At 44.0% G+C, this 13,274-nt stretch overlaps 1 protein-coding gene across 5 annotated transcripts in view; it reads left to right on the forward strand.

Moving 5' to 3' along the window:
- The window catches only part of LOC105478285 (mitogen-activated protein kinase kinase kinase 15), a 149,533-nt gene that overhangs the window by 45,846 nt on the left and 90,413 nt on the right, over window positions 1-13,274 (forward strand). For 4 of the 5 annotated variants that reach the window (XR_011618369.1, XM_071088995.1, XM_071088998.1 and 1 more), the window contains 3 exons: window positions 1,808-2,001; window positions 5,731-5,899; window positions 8,865-8,971. Coding sequence is in view for 4 of the 5 variants with exons in the window: in XM_071088995.1 (XP_070945096.1) it covers window positions 1,808-2,001; window positions 5,731-5,899; window positions 8,865-8,971 (470 nt within the window). In the remaining variant the exon portion in view is untranslated. The remainder of the gene's footprint in view (window positions 1-1,807; window positions 2,002-5,730; window positions 5,900-8,864; window positions 8,972-13,274) is intronic. The other variant, XM_071088999.1, reaches the window with a different exon arrangement.

Below are 13,274 nucleotides of genomic sequence, written 5' to 3' on the forward strand. Positions count from 1 at the left end.
TATATAAATATCATTTAATTTAGTCTAGGAACGTGGCTTTCTTGGCATGGATGAGGGAGAAATTTATCTCTAATTTACCAAAACCTTAATGCTGAGTGATTTGAGTCTCTTTAAGAACTTGAAAGTATTAGAAGGCCAGGTGCAGTGGCTCACACCTGTAATCCCAACCCTTTGGGAGGCTGAGGCAGGAGGATAGCTTGAGCCCAGGAGTTTGAGACTGCAATGAGCTGTGATTGCACCACTGCACTGCAGCCTGGGTGACAGAGCAAGACCTTGTCTCAGAAAAAAAAAAAAGTACCATAGGGAGCAAAGGGTCTTTGTTCCTGTGGGGTAGGCAATTCCTAGTGGTTGTGAAGAAGTAGATAGGAGCCTGCTACCCCACTTATCACACACACATACCCCCCTGAATTTTTACCCTTTCTACTTACAACACTGGTATTTTTGTTTGTTTGTTTGTTTGTTTTAAGATGTAGTCTCGCTATGTCGCCCAGGCTGGAGGGCAGTGGTGCAATCTCGGCTCAGTGCAGCCTCTGCCTCCTGGGTTCAAGTGATTCTCCTGCCTCAGCCTCCTGAGTAGCTGGGATTACAGGCATGTACTACCACACCTGGCTAATTTTTTTTTTTTTTTTTTAAGTAGAGATGGGGTTTCACCATGTTGGCCAGGCTGGTCTCAAACTCCTGACCTCAAATGATCCACCCGCCTCTGCCTTCCAAAGTGCTGGGATTACAGGCGTGAGCTACCATGCCTGGCCAGTATTTGTGTTTTGACAGGCTTAATGCCAATAGCTGGTACCCACAAGGATGGTCTCCAGTTGCTGCATTGCAGCAGAATGTAAGTATTCTCAGAAAACCAACCCTATTTTCAGGGATAATAGAATATCAGAAGCTTTGTCTAAGACAACGTTGACTCGTCACCTGTTTTTGTATGTCCTGGGAGCTAAGAATGGTTTTTTACATGTTTTAATGGTTGGAAAATATCAAAATAAGATGATGATTTCAGGACATGTAAAAATATGAAATTTAGGCCAGATATGGTGGCTCAAGCCTATAATCCCAGCACTTTGGGAGGCTGAGGTGGGCAGATTGTTTGAGCCCAGGAGTTTGAGACCAGCCTGGGCAACATGGCAAAACCCCAATCTCTACAAAATAATGGAAATATTAGCTGAGCATGGTGGCACACACTTGTAGTCCCAGCTACTATGGAGGCTGAGGTGGGAGGATTGCTTGAGCCTGGGAGGTTGAGGCTGCAGTGAGCCATGTTTGCGTCACTGCACTCCAGTCTGGGTGACAGTGCAAGACCCTGTCTCAAAAAGCAGAAAAGATCTGAGACTCATTATATTAATGAATATATGCTTCCTACAGAGAAATTTTTATTCCACAAAGTTTATAATAGTTCACCTATAGTTAAATGATCAAATGATATGCCTTTTTCATCTATGCTGAAAGAAAAACAATATGCCACGTTGTAATCCTTGCTTATCAGGAGGTTCAAGTTCCCTCTGGTTTTGGGTATGTATAATGAAACAATGTGATTTCTGAGATTTAAAACCCTAAAATTTCTGCCAATGAAGTTCAGAGATACATACAGATCAGTATTTGAAACCAAATTTTGTCATATATCTATGCGGTGGAGCTTTTGAAATCAAGTGGTTTCCTGTTTTGTGCCTAATAGATCCATAGTCGTATTGCACGAATTGTTTTCGTCCTCAGGTATTTTCTCCGTGCCTGTCCCACCAGGCCCCACCTGCCCAGAGCCTACACTTCCACATCAGTTACTTTCTGGAACATCTTTGTTTCTTTTTTCCAGGCATCCAGTGGAAATTATTATTTCATCCCATACATCGTGACACCGTGTGCTGATTATTTTTGCTGCGAGAGTGATGCCCAGAGACGAGCCTCCGAGTACATGCAGCCCAACTGGGACAACATCCTGGGCCCGCTGTGCGTGCCTTTGGTGGACAGGTTCATTAGCCTCCTTAAGGACATCCACGTGACCTCATGGTAATTCCCATCTGCCACCAGTAACCCCTGGAGACTCATCAAGATTTCCCCCTCACTTTCAGGGAAGTGGTACACCTTCACGGAGACCAGAGTTGCTGGAGAACCCACTATTGTACCTTACTGGCTCACTTAGCTGGGCCACTGAAATGAAGCCAAAAGAGAATAGAACTGGAATTAAGAGGTCAGGATTGAGCCTGTGTCTGGCCCTGACTTCCTGTTTGATCTTGACATGTAACTTTTCTTCTCTCTGACTGTTCTCGCTCTTCTAGATAAGACAACTTATAGGAAGTTGTCAGTGATGTTTTTTTAAATGATCTCTTTCAGCTCTGAGATCCTGTGTTTCAAGATGATTTCTGAGCATGGTTTTACACTCCCATGGCTGTTGAGGCTCTTCAAATATCTCAGCAAGGTCATTCTGTCCTTACGCTCTCGTGCTTTAATAAGCCTTTGTGCGTTGAGTGGAGCAGCAGCTATCCTCAGGGTGTACTGTGCTGTGTTGTCTTTAGATTTAGGTTGGGTGAGGTGAAATATGCAGAAGTGAATAGGTTTAGATTGGAATCTTGGCTTAGGTGATTCCTACCTGTGTAGCACTGAAATAGTCAGCTCACCTATTGGAGCCTCAATGCTCAAGAAACCATACCTTCAGATGTTCTTATTGTGAAAGTAAAAGACAGAAAAATTCTTCTTCTTAACCAAAGGATCCAGTTATTTTGCTTGCGGCCAATTTAAAGGATTTATTCCCGTAAGTTGTGTCACAAGGAGAAGGATTTGTCCTTCCAAAACAAATGAAAATCCCAAACACTGGCAGAGCTGACCTGAAATGAAATGTAGAGGACCTCCTGTCACACTGTGGCTCAAATAGTGGCACCCTGAACTGCGGAGTGTTCTATTGTAGTATTGGTATGTAGACAAGGACACTTCTTAATGGTGTCCTTTTCTATCCCATCACCTCTTCTCTGGATGCAGACCTTCTTCTACAGACTTTAATGGAAAGGGAGATTGGAAACCTAAATATGTGTGACCGCATGCCAACATAGAGAGCAAATGGGGGACATTTTGTGGCACATTCCTGGAAAACCTCATGCAGTTGTTCCTTGCTAACTAGTGTCTGATTGCAAAATAAACACTTTAGTGAAGTTTTATGGAAAGCTCTCCCAATACCATATTTTCAGGTCTGACAAGGAGGTAGACTGGCTAGATCTGCCAGATGATTTAGGTCTTTGCAAGACATGGATTCAAGTTTGATTCTCATTCAGTGTGTGTATGTATCAGTAGGCAAACAACTCTTGTGATTTCATTTAATTTCAAAGGGCTTGAAATACCTATTGGTGGATTCTACCCTATGAACTGGCAGTGTCTGGCAACAGTTAGTAAGAGGGGAAGTGGTGCTTATAGTTTAAAACATCTATAACACAGATGGAAAGGAAGTTTTTAGCTCAAGTGCCAGCTCTGATAGATTTATAAAATCTATTTTGAGACCTGTGCTAGAATGGCTTGGAAGCCATTTCCGAGTTCTCATTGATCAGCAATATCTTCCTTGATTACAGAGGCAGAAATGGCTGCATGCTTATTACATATCTGATATCCTCAAGCCATCCTCAAACCAGTGTTTAATTTACCTACAAGGTACTGTTCTTCTTAGGTTTCTTAGTTTATTAAAATTATTTTTCAGAATTACCCTTGAAAAATAAGGCTGAAGTATAACTTTTTACTTATCAGGCTAACCTGATAACACTTTAATAGTTTCAATGCCTTTATAGTCCACCAAATGGGCAATGGCTGGCATCCAACTTAATGACTCATTCAATTAGTGACAGAATTTTAAACACTGGCAGAATCTGCTAATTTTGTGCATCATTGGGATGATGGCAATTGACAAATAAGGAAATAGAAAACTAAAGCAGTGCATTGATATTTTTCTATCAGAACCCCTGCTGTGTGCGTCACTTCATTCTTTAAATGTTAACGGAGGTCCTCTTGTGAGCGTTGGACCAGGTTATGTACTGTACATATACATATTTGGCATTGTTTTGTAATTATTGAAAGTAGGCACCATTTGTTCTTATCCTATCTCATGTTGTGTTTCTCTCTCTGAAGACTATTATTAAATTTAGCTTACTCTCTTTTTAACGGACAGCCTAATTTTACACTCTGCAGTTAGACGATTTCAGCTTCGTTTTGTGTGTGTGTGTGGTTTTTGTTTTTTTTTTTTTTTTTTTAGACCGAGTCTCACTCTGTTGCCTAGGCTGGAGTGCAGCCGTGCGATCTCGGTTCACTGCAACCTCCGCCTCCCGGGTTCAAGCGATTCTCCTGCCTCGGCCTCCCAAGCAGCTGGGATTACAGGTGCCCACCACCATCACGCCCAGCTAGTTTTTGTGTTTTTAGTAGAGACGGGGTTTCGCCACATTGGCCAGGCTGGTCTTGAACTCCTAAGCTCAGGTGATCCTCCTGCCTTGGCCTCCAAAAGTGCTGAGGTTATAGGCGTGAGCCACTATGCCTGGCCCCATTTCAACTTCTTAATGGGGCGACAGTATTACTGTTTGGCAGTGTCCCACCTCCACTTAAAAATTCCTATAAAAAATAGACAAGATATTTTAAATCAATCTATGGTTGTTGTAACTCATCCTGTGTATAACAAATTAGGTCATTTTTCAAGGTTTTAAACCAAATACAAGATAATAGCATTGGCCCTTCAAGAGAGTATGGTGATATTCCAGTGTGAATTTAACTGCTTTAAGTGTTTTTAAGCTTCCTCGTGCTTATCTAGGTGCTCACCTGAAGGAAGTTTTGTGTTTTCCATTAGAAAGCCATTCTCCGGGCCAGTCACGGTGGCTCACGCCTGTAATCCCAGCACTTTGGGAGGCCGAGGCAGGTGGATCACTTGAGTCCAGGAGTTTGAGAACAGCCTGGCCAACATGGTGAAACCCTGTCTCTACTAAAAATACAAAAATTAGCCGGGCATGGTGGCACATGCCTTTAATCCCAGCTACTTGGGAGGCTGAGGCAGGAGAATTGCTTGAACCAGGGAGGAGGAGGTTACAGTGAGCTGAAATCGCGCCACTGCACTCCAGCCTGGGCAACAGAGGGAGACTCTGTCTCAAAAAAAAAAAAAAAAAAAAAAAAAAAAAAAAAAAAGGAAAACATTCTGGCCATTCAATATGATGAGGAGAGCAAGGCTGTCCATAAGTTTCCGGGCATGACCTCTGTGTGTCCCATCTTGTATTGCTCAGGGACACAACACCAGTTTCCAGCCCTCACCTCAATTGGGGAAGGCTTCATGACTACTAACGAGAGACACCTGATAGAGAAATTCATTTGAAAAGCATTCTCATGTATGTGTCCTGGGTTTTGGAGCTCCGTTTGGCTTTGTTACTAGTGGGCAAAATACATACATAAGGAAGGTAGCTTCTCGCCCTCTATATGTTTGAAAATGCCAGAGACAGTGGGCTTGGTTGGCAGCATGTTCTGTGTGTTATCTGAGTACAGATGGGAGTCACCTTTGGAAATATCTTCAAGGTTGAATGAACTGATTTTTATTTGTCATTTATCGGTCTATAAAATGGGAATAAGTAGAAAGTATCTCCTGTTTGCTGGTGCAGGGAGGCTCAGGTTTGGGCCGAGGTCCCCATGTGTTAGCCTAAGTCACGTCAATGAGAACCATTTTGGGCGCAAGACAGTCCTGGGTGTGTGTAGATGTGACTGGAGGTTTTTGTGGTTTTCTTTCTCTAGTGTTTATTACAAAGAAACCTTGTTAAATGACATCCGGAAAGCCAGAGAGAAGTACCAAGGTGAGGAACTGGCGAAGGAGCTGGCTCGGATCAAGCTCCGCATGGATAATACTGAGGTTCTGACCTCAGACATCATCATTAACTTACTCCTGTCCTACCGTGATATCCAGGTATGAAATCCACCTAGCCGAGGCTCACGTATGCTGCGTTCTTCCTTGGCTTGAGGAACTTCTTGTGAAGTACTTGTATGCTCAGTATGTGGTGAGGTGGCTGGGGTTTTTTTTATTTGTTTGTTTCTGTTTTCTTTTTTGAGACGGAGTTTTGTTCTTGTTGCCCAGGCTGGAGTGCAGTGGCGCGATCTTGGCTCACTGCGACCTCAGCCTCCCGGGTTCAAGCTGTTCTCCTAATCTCATGCCTGGGATTACAGGCATGCACCACCATGCCCGGCTAATTTTGTATTTTTAGGAGAGACAGGGCTTCACCATGTTGGCCAGGCTGGTCTCAAACTCCTGACCTCAGGTGATCCACCTGCCTCGGCCTCCCAAAGTGCTGGGATTACAGGCATGACCCACTGTGCCCGGCCAGAGGTGGCTGTTTTCTAGACAAATAGGTATGTGGCTAGGTCATAGGTCATCCAGCTTATCTGTTGCGGTGGAAATTTTGGAGGTTTTGTCACATCGAGGGTGGTGTGACCACTCTGACAAGAAGAGATGTCATAAACAGGACTGTTTGGCAGGAGCCAAGAATTGAAGTTTATATGAACTTTATGCTAGGCATTGTTGCAATCCCTTTGACAAACCCAAATTCATTTAATCCTCTTAACAACTCTATATAGGATATGTATACTCTGATTATCCTGATTTTATACGTGAGGAAACTGAGGCACAGAGCAGTTAAGTAACTTGCCCAAGGTCACACAGCAGTTGGTTAGGTCAGGATTCAGACTGAGACTGACTGGCTCCGTTGTCCTTGTTCCTAACCCCTCTGCTGTGCGACTTCCTTTAGGCTTTTCTCACTTCCTCCTTTGTTTACCACCATACATCAGTGACAGGGAGAACAGGAGTAGCAGAAACACATTCAGGACCCAGGGAATGTAGCTGTTTATTCTAAGACAAGCATCAGAAGCTCCTGGAGAGTTCTGAGACTGGGCTTCTGGTCTGTGGTTCCGTGAAGGAAATTGAGCGTTTCCTCCCTCCAAGTTGAATGCCATTGAGCCATCTCTAAGGATGTCTTGCCTTCCTTCCCTTTGGAGGAACACAGGGTCATGTTCCTTACTCTTAGAGTTCCACAAAGCCATGTTGAGGGTTGTTGGCTAGAAGTCTTTAAATTGAAGTGATGGAGGCATCCATTTATGACCTGGACCAAAACAGAGTCACCCAGTAAGGAATTCCTGCCCCTAGTGATAAACAGATGCAGCTAGCTGATTTTATTTTTATTTCTGTTTTTCGAATTTTTATTTATTTACTTTTTGAGACAGGGTCTTGCTCTGTTGCCCAGGCTGGAGTGCAGTAGTGTGATCTCAGCTCACTGCAACCTCTGACTCCCGGGTTTGAGCAATTCTCCTCCCTCAGCCTCCTGAGTAGCTGGGATTACAGGTGCCTGCCACCACGCCTGGCTAACTTTTTTTTATTTTTAGTAGGGACGGGGTTTCACCATGTTGGCCAGGCTAATCTCGAACTCCTGGCCTCAGGTGATCCACCCGCCTCAGCCTCCCAGAGTGCTGGGATTACAGGTGTGAGCCACCGTGCTTGGCCAGCTGGCTGATTTTAATAGCAGGTGCTACTAAGGATGATGGTAATGATTAGGTCATGTCTTCCAGGATGAGAAAATGGGAATGGCTTTTCTTGAAGCCTTTCTTCCCTCAAGCTGCTTCCTTTTGCCCTTCTCTCCATGCATCCCTTCTTTTCATAACCTTCCATTCATGCTCAAAGGTGGGCCAAGAAGTTCTTGGAATACACTGCCTTCTCCCTCCTGGGGCAGCAGCAGCAAGGCGCAGAGCCACAGGACAGGCATGGCATTTCAGTGGGAAGCCCTGTTCTGCTGACTATGGCTGGCTGTCGGCAAGTTGGCCAGTTCCAACGATTCTAAGCCTGGCTGAAAGAGTAACAGGTGGCACTGCTAAGAGGGGACTTGGCTGAGACAAGCATGGTCGCAGTTTTTCCCCAGGTAATTATGCAGAGTTTAGAGCAGTGGTTCTCAACCCAAGAACTTTTTTGGCAGTGTCTGGAGACATTTTCAGTTATAAAAACAAAGCGTATATGTGCAGGGCATGAGGAGGGTGGTGTGCTGTTGGCTTCCAGTGGGTCAAGGCCAGCATCCTACAGTGCCCAGGACAGCTCCCACAACAGAGAATTATGGTCCAGAAATGTCACTAGTGCCAAGGTTGAGAAACACTAGTTTAGATTAATGTATTTGATTCTGGCAAAATAGGAAGGACTGGAATCTATCTGCTTTGACTGGAAGTTTGCTTGTGTGTATTTGTCCAGCTCACTTTAACACACATCTCTGCTGATACTGTTTTTATTTTGTTTTAGTTTTTGAGACAGACGGAGTCTTGCTCTGTTGCCCAGGCTGGAATGCAATGGCATGATCTCGGCTCACTGCAACCTCCACCTCTCAGGTTCAAGCAATTCTCCTGCTTCAGCCTCTTGGGTAGCTGGGATTCCAGGTGCCCGCCACCATGCCCAGCTAATTTTTGTATTTTTAGTAGAGATGGGGTTTCACCATGTTGGCCAGGCTGGTGTCGAATTCCTGACTTCAAGCGATCCACCCACCTCGGCCTCCGAAAATACTAGGATTACAGGTGTGAGCCACCAGGCCTGGCCTCTGCTGATACTGTTAACTCTCCTACACTCAGCTGTTTCCTGCCTGCTGGGCTCCTTTACTTTTGTTGCCTTTGGATGCTTCATGCCCTTTGATAGCAGGGATTCCTTCTCTGTTCTTCTCTCTCTTACCCATTTTATTTTCTGGTCTTTTTCACTCCTATTAAAGGTTACAGGTAACTTCACTAAATGCCCTTTGTAAGGAAGGGCCTGTCTTTAAGTGCTGAGGCTGTCTCATGTTTATAACAATTCAGAAAAATCAGTGAAGAGCTGTGTTTCCTCTCTTGCTCACTTTGGGACCTCTTGCCAACAGGACTATGATGCGATGGTGAAGCTGGTAGAAACACTGGAGATGCTGCCTACATGTGATTTGGCCGATCAGCATAACATTAAATTCCACTATGCGTTTGCACTGAATAGGTAAGAACGATAGTGTATGTACAGGGTTTTGAAACATGCCGCCTGTTGAATTCTGCTTCCTTCTTTCATTCAACATCGAGTATGAGCCAGGTCACATACTAAATGCCAAGGTTATGAAGATGGGCAAGGCCCAGTCTTTGTCGTCAGGGACTTTGTATTTGGAATACACATTCTAGCTGTGAGATTGAACACATCGATCCACCCTAATAGCTTATGATGGCAGCAAAACAGGCACCCCCGGCTTCATGTATCTTGTAACACATATGAGGTCACATCTCTTTTTTAAATCAGGCTAAAATTTGCAGTCAGCAAAATGCACACATCTTAAGTATATCATTTGTGTTTGATAATTGGCTATACACATGGAAAAAACACTCCCATCAAAAAAGAAAATGTTTCCATCACCCCAGAAGTTGTCTTGTGCTTCTTTGCAGGCAATCCTTACCCCCTCCATAGGTGACCACTGTTGCAGCCTCTGTCTCCATAGATGAGTTTGGCTTGTCCTTGAACATCACATAAACGGAATCACACAGTGTGCACTCTTTTGTGTCATTCAGCGTCGTGTTCATGAGATTCATCTATGCTGTTGTGTGTATTAGCAGTTTGTTCATTCTCATTGCCATCGCGTAGTCCTTTGTATAGATATGCCACGATCATCTGTTTTACTGCTGATGGGCCTCTAGGTTGTTTGCAGTTTGGGGATACTGAGAATTGCGCTGCTATGGACATTGTTGTACATGCTTTTTCTACACATATGGATACGTTTCTCGGGTATATAGCGTGTGCTTGTAGTAGACATTGGCAAACAATGGTAGGATTCTGATTCCTTTTTGGGAGGAAGCTTCATGGTCTCTGTGGAAATGTGCCTACACTCTCCCCAGCAGTCTTTAAACCCAGCATCCCAAGGATGCATTGTTGTGAATGAAGGCCAGTCTTCATTAAGCCTGATAAAGCAGTCTTGTAACTGTTCCCCCAACATAGTAAACTCCATTCTTATTTATATTTACCTGTGCTTGATTAATAACCATTAAATGAGTCATCACTTCTGAGGTTCTTGGGAGGAGAGTGCCTGGCACACTGTAAGTGCTGTAAAAAATTGGTTCATTAAATAAAAACTATAAGGGCGTTTTAAGTTACTCATCACTAAGTCTTTTTCCCAGACACGGTAGAGGTAACTGTTGTCAGACAGAGAATGAAATAATAGATTGCCATTTTCTGAAAATAACAAAAGAGTTAACACAAGATTTGAAATGGAAAATTGGGGCCGGCTGCAGTGGCTCACGCTTGTAATCCCAGTACTTTGGGAGGCCGAGGCGGACAGATCACTTGAGCTCAGGAGTTCAAGACCAGCCTGGGCAACATGGCAAAACCCTGCCTCTACAAAAAAAAAAAAAAAAAAAAAAAAAAAAAAAATTAGCCAGGCATGATGCTTGTAGTCTCAGCTACTCAGGAGGCTAAGGTAGGAGGCTTGCTTGGTCCTGGCAAGTTGACACTGTAGTGAGCCGTGATTGCACCATTGCACTCCAGCCTGGGTGACAGAATGGAGACCCTGTTTCCAAAAAAAAAAAAAAAAAAAAGACATAGAAAATTGGTATTTAGAAGAAACGGGTATAGCAGGATGAGGTGATCCTGAGATGAATACGTTTCCAGTTTGGAAGCAGAGTGGCTGGGATTGCACACCAGAGATCCACCTTTCTCCTTGATGGGTCTTTTCCTTTTAGTCGGATTATCTCCTATTAGACAGTGGCTCTGTTTAATAGAGCCAGACGGGATCCTCAACGCTGAGAACCTCATTTTCTCCAACAAACTAAGGGTTTTCTTTTCTTTCTTTCTTTTTTTTTTTTCTTTTTTTTTTTTTTGACACGGAGTCTCACTCTGTCGCCCAGACTGGAGTGCAGTGGCACAATCTCGGCTCACTGCAAGCTCCGCCTCCCGGGTTCACATCATTCTCCTGCCTCAGCCTCCCAGGTAGCTGGGACTACAGGCGCCCGCCACCACGCCTGGCTACTTTTTTTGTATTTTTAGTAGAGACAGGGTTTCACTGTGTTAGCCAGGATGGTCTCGATCTCCTGACCTTGTGATCCACCCACCTCGGCCTCCCAAAGTGCTGGGATTACAAGCGTGAGCCACTGTGCCCGGCCCAAACTAAGGATTTTCTATAGGATTGCAGTACTTGCTTCATTTACACATGTAACCTGATCTTGAATTTCACATTTTTGCTTTAGGCTTAACTTGGCCAGCCACCAGCATAGTAGGAGTTTGCATTACATATTGAGCATCTCTAATCTGAAAATCTGAATTCCAAAGTGCTCCTAAATCCAAAACTTTTTGAGTGCCAACGTGATGCTCAAAGGAAATGCTCATTGGAGCATTTTGTATTTCAAATTAAGGATGCTCAACTCGTAAGTATAATGTAAATATTCCAAAATCTGAAATACCGCAAATTCAAAGCACTTCTAGTCCCAAGCAGTTCATATAAGAGATACCCAACTGGTATATATAGCTTTGAGGGAGTTTATGGCATTACTTTGTATCTGTAAAGGGGAAAATAGTGATGGACAAGAAATGAGTTTTCCTGCATTAAAGTTGACCTTTAGCTCTCAGGAAGTGGAGCAAATCATGGCCAGAAATTAGTTACTAAAGGTTGGCAGTAATGGATGACTTCCGACCCTCAGATGTCAAGGGCTCCCTGTTAGTGGGAAAGCTGGCTCGAGCCGGTCAGCTTTCCCTGATGCCTTCCACTCCACTGCATTCAGAAGCCCATTCTAAGCTACTTCAAGTTTCCACTGAGCAGTTAAACTGCTTGCTGCTTGATGGCGTGGAGTCCTTTATGAGTGATTTTTATTTGCTGTTGCTTTTACAAATGGGACTTTATTAGATATATGAATGTAGTCAGAATATTCTGATCAGGGATCCAGCCAGTGAGCTGGACGGTCTAGAAGAAGAAAATCAGAAGCAAAGTCGCAGGTTAAAAACAAAACAGAACCTGCCAGTCGCAAAATAGAAGGCATGTACTCATATTCTACTTCCAGCATCTTTGGATTGAGACTACCAACTCTGGCAAAATTTACCTCTTTGAATTACTCACTAAGTGGCAGGGCAGTTGGATGTGTGACACACTGATTGGAATGTCTGATGTATCATTCTGTAAATAAGGGAGTGCTAGATGAGGATACTCTGCAGACCCTAGAAATGTGTGCAGGGGACATTAGATGAACGTGACTGAATCCAGCCCACACCAGAGGGGCTGCATGCTTATTCCAGAACCTACTGTATTCACCTGAGCCTTAGTCTCTGAGCTTCCCAGCCGAGAGGGCAGAGTGAGCTTGTCATCGCTACAGTAGCCACGAGCCTCCTTTGGTCTCTTCTGTTGATATTCACTGTTTGATCTTGCTGTCTTTATTTCCATGTGGTTATAAGTAGCATTCTTTATGACATGTTTGTCAAATGTAGAAAAATGATGACATCTTCCCACTTTTCTAATGCATTGTCTCCACGTGCCTAAAAGCATCTTGTGAAAGAAGGATATATACTTGTTGCTTTTCTAATGAAGAGAACCACAAAATCTGCCAACTTAAAAGGAATCATTTAGTCCAAATACTTTGTTTTGAAAAGGAGAAAGAAAGAAACAAAGAAAAAGGCAAGGGTCCAAAATATAACACCTGGTCAATAACAGATCTGGAACCAGAACTCCCTCCCCATAGCACGCTGCATGTACTGCTTTTTTTTCTCTTTTTCCTGAGACACAGTCTCGCTCTGTCGCCCAGGTTGGAGTGCAATGACTTAATCTCAGCTCACTGCAACCTTCGCCTCCCGGGTTCAAGCGATTCCGCTGCCTCAGCCCCCTGAGTAGCTGGGATTACAGGCGTGTGCCACCATGCCTGCTAATTTTTGTATGTTTTAGTATGTATGTCTGAAGGACAACCAAAATAAGGCAGGGCCCTCCACTTGAAATTGTTGGGCTGTACCTTTATGTGTCCTGGGTGTTTTATAGACGATGAGAGCATTAGATGATAGCTGAGTATTGAAGCTGCCATTCATAATATAAACTTTTGGTTTGGTTTAGGTTTTTTTTTTTTTTTTCTTGGGATGGAGTCTTGCTCTGTTTCCCAGGCTGGAGTACAGTGACGTGATCTTGCTCACTGCAACCTCCGCCTCCCTGGTTCAAGTGACTGTCCTACCTCAGCCTCCTGAGTAGCTGGGATTATAGGCACGTACCACCACGCCTGGCTAATATTTGTATTTCAGTAGAGACGGGGTTTCACCATGTTGGCCAGGCTGGTCTCAAACTCCTGACCTCAAG

This window comes from Macaca nemestrina, chromosome X (genome assembly GCF_043159975.1).
Source record: "Macaca nemestrina isolate mMacNem1 chromosome X, mMacNem.hap1, whole genome shotgun sequence".
Lineage (NCBI taxonomy): Eukaryota > Metazoa > Chordata > Mammalia > Primates > Cercopithecidae > Macaca > Macaca nemestrina.